The sequence below is a fragment of the Leptopilina heterotoma genome, unplaced genomic scaffold (genome assembly GCF_015476425.1).
Source record: "Leptopilina heterotoma isolate Lh14 unplaced genomic scaffold, ASM1547642v1 Lhet_52, whole genome shotgun sequence".
NCBI lineage: Eukaryota > Metazoa > Arthropoda > Insecta > Hymenoptera > Figitidae > Leptopilina > Leptopilina heterotoma.
Window position 1 is genome coordinate 4668277 of NW_025111114.1, and position 21016 is coordinate 4689292.

Here is a 21016-nt window from a genome sequence, read left to right on the forward strand (position 1 = left end):
AGAAAAAAAAAAATAAATTTTACCTTTCTGCGAGAAAAGAAAAAGGGAAAATACTGAAAGAAAACAATAATTAATTATAATTTAATTTAATATCTATAAATTTATAAGTGAATTTTCTCTAATATTTTTTAACTAAACTATACAATTTTGAATTTACGAAAGAAAAAAACAATGCATTTAAATTGACACTGTCTCAGATATTATTCACACTGCCATACAATTAATTTACAATTTTTCGCTTACACTTTTCTTTATACACTTACGCACTGTTATTTCTTTATTTTTTAAAGAAAAAAAATCTATTATTGCAGAGAATATTAAATAAGACTAGAAAACAAAATAACATACCTTAGAATAATTATTTACATAAAAATATCACGATCTCTAGGCGCATATAGGCGTCCAATTATATCACAAAATTCAAACATTCTTTTTTAAAAAAGTCTTTTTTTGTGCTCGATTTTTTTAAAAAGCCAATTCGCTGCATTGGAAGATAGAATACTGAAGGGAAAATGATAATTTTCTCAAGAAGCAAAATGTGTGGTAATAATAAAAATAATAATGATAAAGAAAATTGATTTGGAATTTTGGCAAAAATCAAGACGAAATAATAATAATTTCAATGATCCTTGTTAATGCTAGAGAGACGTATGTTCCTCACTGGCGAGACTGTCTGTATCATCGGTATCAGAATTTGTCGCTGCTTGAACTCTTGCATATTCATCAGTGTCAATACTCTTGCAAAAATGAATTGCGTACTTTAATTTTTGTCGTAAAACTGGTTTACACGAATATCTTGGCATTTTTAATAGGAAAAAGCACGTGTAACTCTCTGGCAAAAAATGATCCGGTGGATTGTATTTGTCCATTACCTGCAAAATGATTTAAATTAGTAATTAATAAACAAAGAAATTTATTTTTCGAAGAAAATTTAAGTAAATTTTCAATTTTTAAATTAGGAAAAATTTTTTTTACTTGTATAACAAAATCCCTTCCACGGAAATCGGCAATCGTTCGAGGTAAACGAGTTCTCCCCCAAACAAAACGAAGAAATAGTGATCTTTCCTGATTTGAAAATTCTTCCATAACTTCCCAAAACCATTGCATTAAAGGAGACGTGGCTTCTATTCCTGCAAAAGAAAATTTCAAATAGAAATTTTTTCTATAAATAATATCTCCTACAGTTGAGAAAAATATGATAATAATAAATAATCAATTTGATAATAAAAATAAAGATAAAGATAAAAATAAAAATAAAAATAAAAATAAAAATAAAAATAGAAATAAAAATAATAATAACAAGAATAATATAACAACAATAATATTAATAGTAATTACAAAATATAAATAAAGACTTGTCACGTTATAAATAAATACAGAAATAATATTTTTTCTATTTAATTAAAAAAAAAAATATTTTGAAAAGATTTCAAACCTTTATATGTTGCTACTGATTTCAATAAACTAAGTGGAATATCTGGACTTCCACAGACCATTGTTTCCAACTCAGAACCACTGAATAAAGTTAACAATGGAACAGGAACAACTTTCGATAAACCTTCTCGTACCGCATTCACTTGTGCATCAAATTCATGAAGTCTATAATTAAGAGCTAATCTCACATATTCTCGTCTATTCTCTGGTGTTATTTTTTTATATCTGCAAAAATAAAGAGAAACACGAAATTTAATTATTTCGAAAATTATTAACGTAAATTATTCAAATTAATTTTAAATCAAAAATATAATTTTTCATCTTAATAATAATTTATATATGTAATAATAATTTAAAAACAAATTACAAAAAAAGTGAATAATTAAAAAAATACAATAAAAAAATAATAATAGAAACAGGCCTCGGATCGACTTTAAGAAACCAAAAAAATCGCTTTAGTCGATTAAAAATAGAAAAAAAGTCTAAAAAATCATTTTTTTTTACTTTACTTTCAAAAATAATTTAATTCTCTCGAAAGAATTCTATTATTCTTAAAAATTTTGTCAAGATTCTCTAAAAGAATTGCATTATTTTCAAAACAATATTAAATAAATTTCTCCGAAGAATTCAACTATTTACGAAATTTTAAAAAAATTCTTCAAAAGAATTTCATTATTGTCATAAAATAATAAGATTTTACGAAAAAAAAAGTTGCTTTCGATTAAAAATAGAAAAAACTGGAAAAAATCGTTTATTTAATAGAAAAATTTTAATCAATTCATAAAATTAATTTTTTTAAAAATATTTCTAAATAATTTTTGAAAGACAATATTTTTACAATTACATACATACAATTGAAATATATCCAAAAAATTGAAATTTGGTAGAATATTTAATAAATAATTGAAATTTGGTAAACTCTTTGAAAAATAATTGAAATTTGATAAAATCCTTGAAAAATAATTGAATTCTTAAAAAAAGTTTAAAAAATAATCAATTTTTTGAAGAATTTTAATTATAAGTCATTCCTCCGAAATTTTAATAAGTATAAAAAAGTAAATTTAAAAAAATTTTAATTTACTTTGTTCGAATGGTAATTGAATCTTAAAAAATTATCATAAAATAATTTGAAGAATTAGTTTTTTATAAATATTGTAATGTAATTTTTCGAAAATGAATTGAATTTCTAAACAGAATTTTTGTATAATTTAAAAAAAACAAATTAATTTTTTGAAGACTTAAAAAAATGACTTATTTTCAATTAAATTTTACAAAATTTCAATTACTCAAAATCTTTTTAATTTTATATTTCGGAAATTAAAATAGAAAACATTAAAAATAAATTTTTGTGAAAATTCGTTTGTAGTTATTTTTCACACTAGAATAAAAATCAAAATTAGTTGCATTTTATACTAAAAATGTGGTATTTTGTTGGAAAATTTGGAAGAAAAGTCGAAAAAGTCGCAATTTTTTTAATATAAGTCGATAAAGGTTGCATTATTCGAAAATAGTTGAAAAAAAGTCGAAAAAGTCATAATATCCGAGGCTTGTAAAAATAATATTAACAATAATATTAAAAATAATTAACGATAATTAAGATTAAAGATGAATTTTAAGATGTTCATTGCACAAGGTCATTGGACAAAGTCTAAAGAATCGTAAAGCAAAATTTAATCTAATCTAATCTTATCTGTTTTGCCGATTTATTTTAATAATTTTGTACAAAATTATATTTTTTCTACAATAAAACGTGACGTCATAATTTGACAAGAAAAAGCTTAAAATCGTATTGTTTTATTAAAATATAATTTACTTTCTGTACCTAATAAAAAGAGTTAAGAGATGAATTTAGATTTTTAGATTATCAACTCTATTGAATTCTATTTAGAGAACTTTTTAAATTTTAATATTATTTCAGTAATACTAATATATTTTTTTGTTTTTTAAGATGATAAGAGAAAAAGTTTATAAGTTTATAAGTTTTTTTTTTTATTTAAAGTTTATTAGAAAATTATTATCTAAAGAAAAATTCTACTTGAAACAAAAAATATAAATTTTGTATATTTATAAACATTTGCCCTCTAAATTAATAAGTTTTGATTCAATTATCGTGAGTAAAAAAAGGAAAAAGATTCATTATACCTATTGGATAATGGAACATCGTGACCGACAGCAGAAGGAGTTGAAAATGGCATTTCCAAACTCTGAAAGACTTTTTCGTCTGGATCCATATCTCTGATACATAGTAATCCCGGTACGTAACCTCTGTCAACCTCCGTCAAATCTGCCGGTGTTAATGAAATTCCAGCGAGTTGTCTCCACACCGGTTCGGCTAAATTTAAACTCAATGGACTTCCAGTTCTTATTGCAATTCCCATCAGAATTCCCAGAAATTGGAACATATTCATGTGTAATTGAGAAGTTGCCAGCGGATTCAACAGGAAGCAATCTCTATTCGTTCCACTGTCGTCACGTCCGTTTGGAGTTGGAATTAATAATGGTAGGGAACCATTTTGAAGTTCGTCGCACATCTCTGCTATACTCTCGCTGTAACCTCCGCCACAGTCGTCGACACTCTCGCCTAAAAATAAAACAATCTGTATAAATTCCGAAAACTCAAGTTCAAAAAGCAATAAGAACTGGAAGAACAAATTTTTAAAATTGAATTAAATAATTAAATAAATCTTACCGACAAATTTGACTTTCCAGACACGATGAGGAAGGAAGAGGACTTCTTGCGTGAGGAAGGACATTTTCCCAACCATTTGTCCGAAAACGGATTTTATTCCATCGGGACCAGCCAGACCACCTTTACTCCTAGATCTCTTCACTTGAATTCGATTCAATTCAATGACGGGACCATGCTGTCGATCTCTGACCATCGTCGCTTGCACCACTTTTCTGAAAGTCGCCTCCTTTATACTGTAGACCAACATCGGTGCCAATTTACTCAAACCCAAATGACCAGAAGTGCTGAACATGGCGATATTCGGACACAGCAACTCTGAAAAATGATGAAGCAAAACGAGTCGATTGCGCAAAGCCGAGAACGACAGATCCTTCACCAAATCGTATTCCATTGGCGTCACAGCCGGTAATTTACTCTGCGTCGTCTTTGTCGTACTCCACGCCAAAGTGTGAGCACTTCCACACGCGACTCGAGTTATTTTCTTCCCCTGCAAAGTGTGAACAACTCTCGGACTCTGCAATGCACTCGTCGTTCCATCGCCCAATTGCCCCTCATCATTATCGCCCCACGTGAACACTTCCCCCTTATCCGAACATGCGACACAATGCAACGAACCAGTCGCTATCGAAATTATCTTCTTCCCCTGAAGAGCAGCGACTTTCCTGGGTCTGCGAACATGATCATCGGTTCCATGACCCAAACGATGATAGTCACCCTTGCCCCAAGTGTAAACAGCGCCCGATCTTGTCAATGCCACTGAAAATTGACTTCCACACTCGACCTTTATCACTCCAAGTCCCGCGAGGCTCTCTATCTTCATTGGCACCTTGCAACCGTCGCTTCCTCCTCGTCCCAATTTTCCATAGTCCCCATCGCCCCAACTCCAGACATTATCATCATCAGTCACGCAGAGTGTCTGCGCGTCTCCACTTCCACAAGCAACGTCAATCACTTTATACCCCTTCAGAGCGTAAACAACTTTCGGTCTCAACTGATCGTCACTGTCTCCATGCCCCAGACGTCCGTATCGACCCTTGCCCCAAGTGTACAGCCAACCTGCGCTCGTAATCGCCGCATTGTGATGTCCCCCACACGCCACGTCCACAATCTCCGTTCCCAGCAGTGCCTCAATCAATTTCGGCTTATCGTACGACAATCGATTCCCATGACCCAACTTTCCATCGTCCCCTTCGCCCCAAGAGTAGACGTGACCCTCCGAACTCAGTGCCAGACAATGCTTTCCCCCCGAATTCACAGCGACTTTCTTGATGAACACGTGTTGGATCGACTCGAGCAAAGTCGGTACCATCACCGAATCAGTGCCTCCAATTCCCAACCGTCCAGCTGCTCCATACCCGGTCGAATAAACCTTCCCGTCCGCAGTGACCGCAAACAACGTCTGCTCACCTCCCGCCAACTGAATCGGCCTCAACGCCGAAAGACTCTCACAAGGCGACGGCACCTTAATCTTCGCTCCCTCCAATCCTCCCAACTGTCCTCGATGATTATGCCCCCAGCCGTAGATCGCCCCCGATCCATCCCAAGACAACGTCCAATCCTCCGGTCTCCTGTTCAACCACTGCAACAATTGTTCATCATGCTCATGCTTAAAAATCCCATGATTCTCCTGATCCATATTCCCATCCTCGTCCGTCACCATTTCATTGATCCGCTTAGCCACCTCACTGCAGAAACTCTTCGGCAAAACGGTCCGATTTATCAACGACTTCGCCACTCTCGCCGCTAGACAATATCTCCTAAACCAGGACCACTTGTGTATTTCCGAACAGCAGGGCATTGTTTCCAATTCTAAATCACAGGCCAACGCCACCAGGGTCTTGAAAAAATCACTATGCATCAATTGTCTTCCTCCCCGAACAATCGGATCTTCATACTCGTACTGTCTTAGCAATGCCTGTGGGAGGGACCCCAACAGACTCGACAAAGCCGAATCCTGACGAATACTCGGTCCACTCAGATACACCACCTGCAATTTTCTCAAAGCCCACATTCGTTGCTGAGCGGACAAGTTACCCAACTGTGAACACTGCGCCAGGGTCGCGGCAAGTCTGGTAATTATATTCTTATCCGAATTTATCAAACTATTATCCAACAAACACTCAACGAGTGCTATCGAAGGTTGCGACAGAACCGCTCTGTCAGATCCGAGTTCATGCGGCGCCAAGGTGGCAATTATCGGGTAAACTGTAAAGCGCCACCCCCAACCGTTCACTGATCCATCGGAAGAAAATCTCCATCTTAACTCATCGCCCTGAATTCGTAGCTCTGTTGACCATTCACTCCATTCCCGTCCTGACTTTATTGCGATCACTCTCCCAGTCCCGTCCATCAAAGTCAGTGGATCATGCCGCCTTTCGGTCGAACACAACCTATCGAATTCCACTCTCAATGCTTCGGCCCCGGGAATTTTTACATGCCCCGTCAGGGTCGTGTCATCAATATACGGATGCGGCGTCTCCTGCACAATCGGCTGCGGACTATTGCTGGCGCAATTCGAATTCGCTGCCGCGTCCTCAAGTTCGGTGACACACAACTCTAGAATCATATTACCAACGTTAGAATTTACTTTACCTAGGGAAATCAGTACAGAAGAGATGATAGACTTTGCTCCTTCGCACACTCGTTGGGCCACGGCGAGTTTCAGCAGGTCCACAAGCATTCTAGCGTCGTCCTCACTAAGTCCAGATGTGAATTCGTCCAGGGATCCACTATCCATTATCACTTCCCCCACGACCTGTGCGTTTGAAGTCAGGGTCGCTGCTATCACACTCATAGCACTGGCGGACATTCTCGACGCCCTAGAAGAAAGACTCGCAGAACTCGACATCGATGGAAAGATCGCCAGAGGAAATTCCTCCGATTCGGGCGTAGCTCTAGGACTAAGAACCTCCGAAGGATTCGCCGGCGCCTCTCCACCACCCTGCGCGATTTCCCCCACATTCTGATACACCGTCGACGAATCCCCATTTCCATTCTCCGGCAAAGTTTTTCTAAAAGACGACAAAGTGACATGACTTTGCAAAGCTGTGACAATCGCAAATCTCGCCTGCATTATATGCAGAGCCTTAATCACATGCTGCAAAGCCTGCTGTTTAGCGATATTACTCTCGAGGGAGAGAATAATATTCGATAGGGAAGGTCTGATATTTTTCGTCAAAGTCACCTCTGTCTCGTTCACAACCTCCGAAATTCCAAGCATTGCCTGTCCTAAAGGATCCTTGGTCGTTGGAAAAGTAACCGGCTCCTGGTTACTACTCGCCGGTTGATCGGTCAAAATCCAAGCGACACTGTGACTAGACCCACAAGCGACTTTATTCACCTTCGCGTCTTCCAAACCATGAACAATCGACGGTTTTCGATTGACGATTATAGATCCATTTCCCTGCTGTCCATGGTCATTATCCCCCCAAGCGTAAACCTGACCCAGGTCCGTAACTGCCAGACAGTGCAAAGCACCAACCGCGACATGAACCACTTTCTTTCCTCGAAGTCCCTCGACGACCGTCGGCCTACGCACGTGGTTATCATTTCCATGACCCAGCCGAAAGTAGTCCCCTTTCCCCCAGGTCCAAACCTCTCCGTACTTTGTCAGGGCGAGGGAAAATTGTGCCCCACACTCCACCTGAACGACTCCCAATCCGTTTAAGCGATCGACCAACAAGGGCGTGTAACAACCGTCACTTCCTCCTCTTCCTAGTTTACCAAAGTCTCCATCGCCCCAGGAATAGACGGAACCATTTTCTGTCAACGCCATCGTTTGTGCGTCTCTGCTACCACAGGCGACTTGAATCACCCTCTGTCCTACTAAAGCGTCCACTAATTTCGGTTTCAATTGGGTGGCTGTGTCTCCATGTCCTAGTCGACCATATTCTCCGAGACCCCAAGTGTACAATTCGCCATTGCTGGCAATTGCGGCGGAGTGCCCCGAACCGCAAGCGATATCCCGAATACGTTTCGATTTCAAGTTCTCGATCAATCGCGGTTTGTCCAAAGAACTCCGATTCCCGTGGCCGAGCTTGCCGTCCTCCCCTTCGCCCCAGGAGAATACCTTTCCGTCCTGCGTTAGGGCCAATGCGTGCTTACCACCGGAATGTACGGCTACTTTCTTGATGACGTACTGACTCAGAAAGGGAATCGGCTTCGGCTCATAGACGTTATTATTGTCACCCAGTCCCAACCGTCCGTTCGTTCCTTCGCCACAAGCATAAAGTTTTCCTTCCTGACTGACGATAAACAAGGTTTTACTCCCTCCGGCAATGTGAATAGGTTTCAACTTCGAGAGTACTTGACTATACACCGGAAGTTTGATCTTCGAGCCCTTCAGACCCCCCAACTGATCCTTGTCATTAAGACCCCAGACATAAACCGCCGAATGCTGCTGCACATCACTAGCCCGTTGCGCCATCATCTGCTCCTGCACCACCTCCCAATCAGAAGCCAAAAACGACACCGAATTCGCCAATTGATTCTCATACAACTTCTTCCTACCAACAATCTGCAAAGCATAGATCTTACAATCAATCCCCCCATTCCGACACTGTTTCACCCCAATTTCCACACACGGATAATACTCCTTAATATCATACAACAACGTCACTGTCGTATCAGTAGCGCGCGGCGTAACCGTCACCAATTCCACAAGATTTGAAAAACTCTCACCCACACTAATCGCTATCAAACTCGGCGTATAACTACTATCCTGCGGATCGATAACAATCTTCAACGACTGCACCAAAATTCCCGACAACATCTCCAATCTTATCCAATGCTTACCCAACGCTCCACAACTCTGCCAATACTTCTCCGAACCATCCACCAATCTCGTCGCCCAACTCTCCCTCGAAGAAACACTCAAAGTTCGTATACACTTCGACCAATCGTCAATTACCGTCGTCTCCGAAAATTCCTGTCTGTGGTACCTTCCCGGCTTGCCCGCGTACACCGCCGCCGAACCCGGCTCCGCAATTCGATTAAACCCATGCCTGTGGGATCGTTTCGTATAGAAGCAATTTTCACAAAGATTAAAGTTCTCACAAGCTTTACACTTGAACCTAGGTCCTGATATCGGTGACAAATGACAAGAATTGCAGGAGACCGCATGGTGACAGGAAGGTACCCGATCCATCTCGGCGACACAACCGGTCCAACTGCTCTGTTGGGGAAAATCCACAGAGACATCTTTACCGTTGTTGACAATCCCTGTCACTACCCCAACACTTTGATGATTGACCGAACCCCATTTGTACTTCGGAACTGCTACGGAAGGTTTCACTCTTACTTTGTCGCCGACTTTTAGTGCCGAAGGACCGCCAGGCAATGTCGGAGGATGTCCTAGTAATTCGATATGTATGAAGCGTACCCAGTAGGAATCGCCCTTATGCTGCCAGGCGACCTGCACATTCAGGTCATGTAGTCCTTCGGGGTCGATTTTCACCACTTGACCAACGTCCCCATACTCGACCTGCTCGTAAGTTTTACAGCAGCGTACCAACATACCCGCGGTAACATTATCGCGAACATAAATCGCGTATTCGTCGACAGACAAAAAATCCGTTCGTTTCATAAAAGAGGGCTGGGAACAAGACACTAAGTCGTTCGAAGCAGACGGAGTCTCATCCTGATCGTCACTAGACTCGTCCGTCGAGTCCGAAAGATCGTCCAAACTCGACAACGTCTCAATATCACTCAATATCGTATCGGCGTTCTCCAACAGCCAACTGACCACCGTCTCCACTGTCAGGTTACTCTCCCCCAGGTTCTTGATCGCAAACTCCACGTTCTTCCGATGAAACCCCATTTCCCTCAACTGGGTCACTAGCGGACACATCTGAATGCCCTTCTTCTCCGATTTGCAATGTCTCTTTTGACTCGACGTCAACGACAGTAGAGAACAATCCGAAGCCGGAGTTTCGGGTTCGGATCCTGCTCCACCACCTCGATGAATCGGCGTATGTCTCAGCTCGGATGCTAAATACTGCGACACTGCCAACGCCGCGCTCTCCAGCTCCGCCTGCTTGAAAATCGGCTTCAATGGTTGCGGTTTAATAGCCCTGGCCAAAAGAACCTGAAACAGGGTCTTTCGATTCTGCTGCCGTCCTTCCTCCTCGTCCTCCTCCAGTGTGTGGCACTTCAAAACTCTTCTCAATTTCGCCTGATGATCAATTAACGTCTTTGCCGCATTCAAAGCCCCCAACTGCTGTTGCTGCATTCTCAATATCGATATATTCACCGCTCCGGCGATTACCGGCATTCCTCCCGGTCTCTTATCCATTCCACAGTGTCCCAATAGTAAATTACCCCAAATTGTCAAAAGCGGCTCGGCCATCAACATTCTATCGAGATGGAATTTATCACCGAGTATTTTTAAACCTACGAAGGGGATTTTTTTTTTAGAACCAGTGTCATGAAGTTGGACAATCAACTTCGAGTGTTGGGTCAATTTACATATAGTCCCTATTTGACCGTCGATGTCAACGAGTCCTCCGATTCTTGGCCTCGCGTCTAGACCTCCAACGACAATCAAAGCTGCCATCACCGTCTGTTGAATACTCAAACTATTCTCCCCACCGTTCTCGTTCATTTGGATGTGAAACAAGGGACCATCGCTCAATAAATCCGAAGCCAACGATAATTTAGAAGCTAGAAATTGATTCAAAGCCGAATTCCATCCGGCAAGTGAGTGTAGAGATCGAATTAGGGAAATTAGCTCCTCGACTAGTGTTGAACTTCTCGACGCCGTTAGGGATACCCGACACTTATTGGCATGGAGTTCGGAATTCATTTCCGCATCGCACATCAAGGCGATTTGTCCCAGTAACTTGAAGGTCTTGTCCAGAAAATTCGTCATTGCCGCTGCCTCTGTCGACGACCAGGAGGGTAAAACAATACTCAAAAATCGAATGGCAATTATCTGTTTGTAAATGTTTGTATTCTCTTCGACAACCATTGAGAGGAGGAAATCAACCCAGGCGGATGTGCTGAGAGCTCGACAGAGTATCGAGGAATTTGCGATTGCTTTCAAGAGGCCTAAAGTTGCCCAACTTTCGTGATGATCCCTGGCCAATTGGGTTTGAATGCTTGAGTCCATTTTACTAGCGGACGATATGATGCCACGGAGAACGGAGGCGATTGTTTTTATTGCCGATGGTTGAACACTGTTTGCTTCAATTCCACAGGAGAGGAGAATAACTCGCAGTAAACTTGTACAGGCTTTTTTCAAATATGTCGTTGGATGTAGTTCGCGAACACTTTCTTTATCCATTTTATTTGTGTCGATCGGTGAATCGTCGTCTGAATCACTCTCGGGCGGTGTTGGCGGTTCGGCTAATTTTAAATCGTACTTTCCCTCTTTACCTGAAATCAATGGATCAGAGTTAGTAGTGCAAAAAAGGAAACAGGAAAAAAAATAAAATAAAAATAAAATTCCAAAAAAAAAATGAAGAATAATTTTACGTTACATTTTGTAATTTTTGAAATGATAATAAATTTTTAAAAAATGTAATAAATAAATAATAATAATAGATAATATTAATAAATAATAATAATAAATAATAAAAATAAATTATAATAAAAAAAATAAATAAATAAAACAAATCTCGATAGATTTGTTATTTATTTGTCTAGACATTTTTTTTTTTTAATTAAAACGGACCTAATAGAAATTTAACAAGGTCGACAAATTTTAGGAAAATTAGTGAATTCACAAAAAAAATCAGAGAATTATAGTTTTAAAAATTTCGGACTCAAAAACATCAAATTTCTAGAATTTATAAAAAAAATTCTGCATTTTTGAGTTGAAAATATTAAAAAAATGTATTCTTTCTTAATTTTTTTTACGATTGCTTCATAAACTTTAAAATTACTACAAACTTTAATAAAAAAAAATAGCAAATGATACGATATTTCAAATAATAGCGACATTTAATTTATTATTATTTTCTAAATAAAAAATTTTATATCGTAAAATATAAGCAACAATTATTCCTCGGGGGAGGAATTCAATTATATTAAATACACTTTTAATAAAATTTCTAGAAAAAATACAATTAATTAAATTTGATTATTTTCAACAATTTTAATAAAATTCTTTACAAATTAATTATTTTTACACGTTTTCATAGAATTATTCGATTAAATTCAAAAATTTTAAACAAATTCTCCCAAAAAGATTTAATTATTTTAAAAAATTCTAATAAAATTCTTTGGAGGAATTGAATTATTTTTATAAATTGTAAAATTCTTCCCAAAAATTGAATTATTTTTATAAATTGTAAAATTCGTCCCAAAAATTCAATTATTTTCATAAATAACAAAATTCTTGTCAGGAATTCGATTATTTAAAAAATTTTTAATAATATTTTTGTCTGGAATTCAATTATCTTCATAAATTATAAAAAAATTCTTCGTAGAAATTCAATTATTTTCAAAAATTTAAGTAAAATTCTTGTCAAAAATTCAATTATCTTCATAAATAACAAAAATTTCCCAGAAATTCAGTTTTTAAAAAAAATTTTAATCAAAATTGTCTCAAAAATTCAATTATTTTTTATAAATAACAAAATTCTTGACAGGAATTCAATTGTTTTCAATATAATTTAAATATACCTTCTGGACAAGATTTAATTATATTTAAAAATTTTATTGAAACTGTTCGAAAGAATTCATTATTTTCAAAAGAATTTTAATTGAATTTCTTGACAGAATTTAATTATTTTCAAGAATTTTAATACAATTTTTCATAGAAATTCTATTACTTTAAAAAATTTTAAAACCAAATTCTTGTCAAGAATTCATTTATCATTACAAATAATAAAATTTTTCGCAGAAATTTGAAGGAAATTCTGATAAAATTCTTCGAAACAATTGAATTATTTTTTTAATTTAAATATTCTTCAATTAAATTTTAAAAGAATTTTGATTACAATTTTTATGAATAATTCAATTTGAAAACGTTACAAGAAAAATTTATGAAATTTATATTTTGAATATAATTTTACTCAAAAATTCCAAAAATAATTGAATTTTTGAAGAATTGCGTTTACAAATTTTATAAATACCTAAATGAAATTCAAAAGATTATAAATTGAAATTTTTAGTAAATTTGAATTTTCTGTAATTTTACATAAAAAGTTAAAAAATAATTGATTTTCAATAAAATTTGAATTGAAATTTTAGAAAATTTGTATTTTAAACATAATTATTTTTATTTTATTTATTTAATTATTTAATTATATAATTATACTGAAAATTCCAACAATAATTGAATTTTAAAAAAGTTTTAAATTTAAATGTTAGAAATTTTGAATTTTAAATAATTTTACATAAAATTTTTAAAAAATATTTGAATTTTAATCTGGATTTTGAATTAAAATTTTAGAAAATTTGCATTTTGAATGTAATTTCACACAAAAATTCCAAAAAATAATTGAATTTTCGAATAATTGCGTTTACAAAATTTTCTAAACAGTTAAATTTAAAAAGATTTCAAATTGAAATTTGAGAAAATTTGAATTTTATTTAATTTTACTTGAAAATTAAAAAAAAATATATTTAAAATCATTTAAAATTGAAATTTGTGAAAAATTTGTATTTTGAATATAATTTTACTCAAAAATATTACAAAAATAATTTAATTTTTAAAGAATTGCGTTTACAAATTTTTATAAAATTTTTCTCGAAAATTCCAAAAAAACTTGTTGCATTAGAAAATTCATAAATAATTGAGTTTAAAAAGATTTAAAATTGAAATTTGAGAAAAGTATAAAACAAATTTGTATTATTTTTAAAATAATTTCAATTAAAAATTCTGAAGAAGATTCTTAAAAAATTTAATATAAAAATTCTTTTTGGAATTTTTTGAATAATTAAAATTTTTATAAAATTAAATTATAAACAAGTGAATTTCATAAATTTTGTAGACGATCTTTTTTCTCTCTTTTGAATAATTAAATTCTTTAGGAACATTCTTAGAAAATTATTAAAAAGAATTGACTTGAAGAGAAAAAAAAAAAATTAAAAAATTTTTTTAGTTAAAAATTCGAAGTAATTGAATTAAAAAAAAATTTTTTTTGAAAATTATTAAAAAAAATAATTTATATACAGAACCTAGAGTGAATCTAGAGAATTTAGAAAAAATTATTCTGAATTTTACAGTTAAAAATTCGAGAAAATAATTGAATTGAAATCTTGTAAATAATTTTGTAGAAGTAATTTAAATAAATAAATTCTTAATCAATTCTTCCAGAAATATTTTATTGTAGAATAAAAATTATTTTTTCGACTCTAAAACAAATTTTTTATTTAATTAAATTGTCTTCCAAGAATTGAAAAAATTATTTTTTTCGACTCTAAAAAAAATTTGTTATTTAATTAAATTGTCTTCCGAGAATTGAAAAAATTATTTTTTCGACTCTAAAACAAATTTGTTATTTAATTAAATTTTCTTCTGAGAATTGAAAAAATTATTTTTATTCTACAATTTTGGAGAAGATTCAGTAGTAGAGTTAGAATGAATCAGAATGTTTTTTTAGGAGATCAGGGGAAAAGTCAAAATTCTCTCTTGGAATTTAGGGAAAAACTCGAATGTGTGAATGAAAAAGAAAAAAAAAGGGTCACAATTATTAAGTATAAAAAAAAGGAAAAATTACCCATTCTATAGGAGTTTGTCGTTCCATTATCCCATTTGACTCGGATCCAACCATCCTCGCCGAGTTCGCCAATAACTGTTCCCTCGCCCGGCGGTGGACTGTCCTGATCTCCCCATTTCCAATCGACTCCACGCACAACTTTGGTATTAATTTTCATCAGAGCGGCCAATTCAATTCCACTGAGTTGAACAGCCGACGGTTTACTCTTGTGCACCACGTCCTCGTAAATAGCCACATTCTCCTTGACCTTCGCCACACTCCTCGTCGACGACGGTCCAATTTGTCTCAACAATGTCAGAACACTCGACAGCACACCTGAATTTATCAAAAGACCAATTTCATTAGAATGCTGATAATTTGTCAACATACCCAGAATCGTAAGAATAAATCTCGCTCTCGGTAATTTTCTCAGCCACGTATAAGTATCCTGATTCAAACTACTCTTGCCGCTCGCTTTCGGTTTACTGGACAATTCCGCTTGAATAACGTACGCCCTCAATGCTTGCACTGCCCAATGTGTCACCTTCGCCTCGGCCAATATCACCTTCACTCTCAAATAAGGCGTCACCAATTGAATATTCTTCAAGCAATGCGATATTCCACTCGAGAGTAATTTATTCTCGTGTGTCAGTCCCAACCAACCGTTTAGTAACGAATACTTCACGGACGTTATCAAATGTTCCTTTTTTAGTAATTCTTGAATAATATGCAGACCCTTTACTCTCATTTTTACTCGTTGTGTTTGACAGTACATTGCACGACGTAGAGTTTCAATATCACTCCCTTCTTCAGAGACGACAAAATTTATTATATTTCTCATCAGTTCGTTACCGTCGACAATCAACGGTTTGCATTTCACTTTATCGGTCAGTTGTTTAATGACATTTGTCATTGTCGACAAATCTTCTAATTTCGGCGACAGTGTCGACATCAGTGTCTTCTCATCGGCCTTGACTTTTGCATTTTGAATCGAAGCATTCACGATGTCTTCCGGTTTTGCCGGGGAGTCTCTACTTTTCCTCATATCCGTAATAACTGTCTGTACAGCCTTCTTAAACTTTGGAACTGTATACAATATTTTCAGATCTTTAAGGCCTTTTAATTCGTCACTAGTCGCTGGTCTCACTTCATACAACAGAAAACGACACTTCTCCTGCGCCGGTGCACAAACTTCTTTGTAACTTCGATTTTGCTGTTGCCTCGTCCTTATTAAATTCCACTTCGTCTGATGAATTATCTTCACCATATCGGCTAGTGCCTTCGTTAATTTAACATTTCCATCGGCAATTTCCTGATCCACCAGGGCAAGTGTCTGATAACCGAGAGCCAAGTGCTTTATAATAACAGCCATCAATAGACGACCAATTTCCTCCACCGGATGATCACAACAAAAATCGACATGTGACAGTAAATTATTCGTCTTACAAAATCTATCAATAATATTCAAAAATGATTGAACGTAAGTATCAGTCTTGTGATTCTCTGCTAAATTTTGAATAAAAGCCGTCATTCGATCGTCGGTTAATTTCGGTATTTCGTCCTTGGTGCAAATCGAAACAACAATTGGCTCCGTCGGTGAATTCGCAGCCGTTGAATTATTACTACGCGCCTCGCCCTTCTCCTCCTCATAAGGATTCGGTGGCTGAAGAATCTGTAAACCACCACGAAGAAAATTCGCCTCTAACCAAGCGCCCGCCTCCTCCTCAGCCGGTTGTAGCGCCAAACTCTGTCTCAATCTATAAGCATGAAGTCCCATCACAAAACTCAAACTCCTCTCCATATCCAGCAAAGACAGACAAACATCCGTCACTTCAATCGTAAATTGCGTCGTTGCCATCTCCGGCTGACAATACTGTCCCACAAAACAAGAATCCATCATTGCTTGCGAATCCTGTAAATGAGAAATATTCGTCAAATTAATATGATTCGATTCATTCTCACGATTCGTGGATAATCTATTAAAAATTTCCCAAGCTCCCTCATGCCGTATATCCTGAACGTCGTAAACATTATTATTGACCACAATCCAAAGACCACCGTCACGATTATGATTCTCCAGATCTGCCCAACGTATCAATGACGGCTCGTCCTGTACACTCTTGCTAACGCCATGCTGTGGTGCTATTATCCCCGGCCACGATAAATCGTCCGCATCGTCCTTCTCCACCGTCGGCGATAATCTATTAAATTGATCCAAAATATCCAAGAGCGGTGCCAGAATTTGCATCCAATTCATATTCAACAACAACATCGGATAATCGATTTGCAACAAAATTAAACAAACAATCAATTCCGGTAGGAGAACATTAACAATATCCCCCTTCAATATCGCAATCACAACGACAAAATATTTACTATTCGCCCCCGCTAATTCAGTCCCCAACGGTAGAATCTCCTTCACATGATTACAAATATGACAAATATATTTATTCAACAATGATTCCACTCCCAATAGATCTTGATCATTACCCGATTTTCTAATCGAATGCAACATTTGCGCGATCAGCAGTCTCTGAAATTTTAACAATAAATTCAAACTCGGCGAATTGTCAATCTTCAGTTCATTTCGATTTTGCTGTAGTGCTTGAAATCGCGACTGTGTGATGCTAGTTCCGTTCTTGATCAATTGTTTCACCAGCTGAAAGAGGGAAATTATATTTTCCTTGCTCCCTTCGGTTGTTGTGATTGAATTCGAAGGTCCTGGTAGAACCTCAGGCGCTGGGGGAGCAACCGGTGAGGAAGATGTCGGATTTGAAGAAATTGACGTTACAGAAGTGGACGATTCTGGAGAAAGTGAATTCGAATGCGATGACAATGGGTTCTCTGTATTTTCGTTCTTGATCGCTATATTTAGTGCGAGTTCCAAACCACCGTCGGCCATCAAGCTGGAGACTAACAAGTCCGCCATGAATTGTTGTCCCTTGTTAATATTCTGCTCGACTCCGTGAGAATTGGTCAAGAATGCCGAGAGGGTATTCGCTCGTTCATTAGCAGTCGGCAGGAGAATACTCCATCCGGTCTGAAGTACAGCCTGCGCGGCCGATTGAATAGTCGCCAAAACACCCGGATTACTGGCCAAATTCACGCACCGCTGCTTTATCGAAGTTAACAGTGGACCCGAACCGAGTCCTATGGATTTGACATCGAAATTATGAGTGATCATGGCGTGTAACTGGAGGCGGAGTAAATTCAACGCCGAGACGAGTAAACACTCCAAGTCCTGACTCGGTGGTCTTGTTATCGGCAGACCCTCGGTCGACTTCGCTAGCAGAACGTCTAGAAACTTAAAGGTCTCCTCACAAATATCGACCACGAAGGCAATTCTAGCCGCCACCGACCAGGTCGAAGTGGACCAAGCGAAGCTCTGCGTAGGCCCACAGACAAGACCAATAATACTCTTACTAGACAAAGTCGGACACAATGTCGGTTCGGACACCGTTGAATTCAAAGAAGGATCTATCTGCCCAAAGTCGTTTCTCCCCCAGCCGTACACCAACTGATCTTCCGTCAGTACCAAAATATGCCCACTTCCCACCGAGAGCTCCCGAACTCTCTTATTCTTCACAGCCTCGACGATCTTCGGGTAGCGCACGTGCTCCTCATTCCCGTGTCCTAGTCGATAACCATCCCCCTTGCCCCACGTGTAAACACTCCCTTGCGAAGTCAATGCGGCCGAAAACTGCCCTCCACAAAATACCCTCACAACATTCAAATCAAGGAGTTTGTCCACTATCTTCGGGGTCTTGGACCCATCCGAACCTCCTCGACCCAATTTTCCATAGTCGCCATCCCCCCAGGAGAAGACAATTCCCGACGTTGTCACACAAAGGGTCTGTGAATCGCCACTCCCACAAGCAACGTGGATAATCTTGTGACCATTCAGTGCAGTGACCAGCGTTGGTATCATCACGTCGTCACAGAATCCATGACCCAATCTCCCATAGCTTCCACGACCCCAAGTGTACAATTCTCCGGTTCTTGTCACACAGGCCGAATACGTACTCCCACAGGCTATGAAGCAGACTCCCTTATCACTCAAAATATCAATCACAGTTGGTTCCTCACACGAAATACTGTCGCCATGTCCCAGTCTTCCTCCATCTCCATTGCCCCAAGAATACACCAGGTTCTCCTCCGTCAACGCTAGATAATGCTTTCCATCCGGGTGTGAGGCAATCATCACCACCGTCTTCTCCAAAAAACCGTGAATCTTCTGCGGGTACTGTATCTCCGATCCGTAGTACATCATAAAGACTTTTCCGCTAAGAGACAAAATTACCAGCGAACGTTCAGTGCAACTCAACTGTTTAACTCCCAATTCGGCAATGGCGTCGCAATAGAAGGGCGAAGTATCGCTGGCGAATTTAATTCCACCCCATGCTAACACTTCCTGAAAGGTGGTCGATTGGTTCTTTGAAAAACCATCAGGAATTAATGGTGGTAGCAATGGGGTTGCTAATCTACTGAGATGACACATTATGACAACGGCTGCTTTTCGTAAATCCACGGCAACAGTGTCGTCATCGGGTAGGCGAAGATACTTGAGGAGAACTTGACAGGGACCGGGTGTGAATTTATCGTCTAGACGACGTGATTTTTGCGCTTGTATGCTACTCAATCGGCGAAGTAGAGGTATTAGGGGAGCACAACTTCCTGGGGGTATGACACGATTGTCTTGATTTTTTGACTTTCCGCTGAGATGTAAAAGTAAAATGACAGCATCGAGAAGACTTGAGAGTGTTCCTCGCTGGGTTGCTAATTCTAGGAGTAAACAGAGAGCGGTGTGTTGATCGGTTACTGGTACTGGACACCAGGATCTTCCCGTAATGACTTCTCTGAAAATGGAAAAATATTAATGGAATAGACAGAAATAGAAAAAAAATAGAAAAAAAGGATCAAATTGAAAAAGTGACTTTAGAAATTGAAGATTTTTTTTAAACTGCAGGCCTCGGATCGAGTTTAACGAGACAAAAAAGTAAATTAAAATTATTATTATTATATTATAATAACAGGGCTCGAATCAGTGAAAGTATTTAAAAATACGGACTTTACAGACAAAAAACCGGATTGCCACAAAAATTTAATTTTCTTCTTCCCTGACTTTTCCCTGATTTCCAGACTTTTTCCGGAATGATTTTAACTTTTTTCTTGACCATAAAGAATATTCTGATTCACTATAAAAATTATTAGATACTCAAAAAAAATGTTCTGATACTTTTATTTGCAAATTTCTGAAAAAAAAAAAAAAAAAAAAAAAGTAATAGTAAAATTAAAAGTAAGTAAAATTACTCAAAAACATCAACAACTTCTTTTTTAAATAAATATTTAATCATTATTATTTTTCCGTAGGAATTAAAATTCTTCAAAACATTCAAAATTCAACAATTTTTTTGAAATTTTTGAAATTCAACAACTTATAAGAATATTATTACAAAACATGAAGAAATCTTCGACTCGAAGTGATCGCCTTCTGCATGTTTTTTAATAATTTAAATTACCATAAAATTTTTCAAAAAAAAGTTAATTATTTACAAAAATCCTTCGCAAGAATTCAATTAATTTTTACAACTAGTAAAATTTCTCAAAAAACTTCAATTATTTAAAAAAAATTTAATATAATTCGTTGCAATAATTCAATTATTTTCATAAATAATAAATCGATTATTCGGCAACTCATTTTTAAATCAATTTTTATTGGAAAATTCTAGAAGAATTAAATTATTTAAATTAAAAAAATAAATAATTTATCGAATAATTGAATGTTTGTTAAAATTAAATGCTCATAAAGAATGTTATCAACAAATTTTTTAATAATTGAATTCTTTTGATAAATTTTAATCGAATTGAAATTCAGAGAAAAATTTTATTATTAGTGTAGATAATTGAAATTTTGACAAGAATTTTTGAATTATTTTTTGAAAATCATTGAATTCTTGAGACAAAATTTATTAAAATTTCTTTTTAAATAATTGAATTCTTTTGGAAAATTTTAATAAAATAGTAGAAATTAAAAATCATTGAATTCAGAAAAGATTTTGAAAATAATTAAAATCTTGACAAGAATTTTATTAAAATTCTTGAAAATAATTGAATTTCAGAGAAGAATATTATTATTTATAAAAAAAACTTGAAATTTTGACAAGAATTTTTTTTTAATTTTTGATTATAATCGAATTTTAGCAAAGAATTTTGTTACTTTTGAAAATAATTGAATTCTTCCAACGAA

At 36.2% G+C, this 21016-nt stretch overlaps 1 protein-coding gene across 1 annotated transcript in view; it reads right to left on the reverse strand.

Annotated features, from left to right (window-relative positions):
* Positions 1 to 70: 70 nt before the first annotated feature.
* The window catches only part of LOC122508050 (E3 ubiquitin-protein ligase HERC2), a 27937-nt gene continuing 6991 nt past the window's right edge, over positions 71 to 21016 (reverse strand). The window contains exons 6-11 of the mRNA XM_043621124.1: positions 14791 to 19625; positions 4124 to 11497; positions 3577 to 4015; positions 1436 to 1659; positions 976 to 1130; positions 71 to 872 (exon numbers count right to left, since the gene is read on the reverse strand). Of these exons, the coding sequence (XP_043477059.1) occupies positions 639 to 872; positions 976 to 1130; positions 1436 to 1659; positions 3577 to 4015; positions 4124 to 11497; positions 14791 to 19625 (13261 nt within the window). The 3' untranslated portion in view covers positions 71 to 638. The remainder of the gene's footprint in view (positions 873 to 975; positions 1131 to 1435; positions 1660 to 3576; positions 4016 to 4123; positions 11498 to 14790; positions 19626 to 21016) is intronic.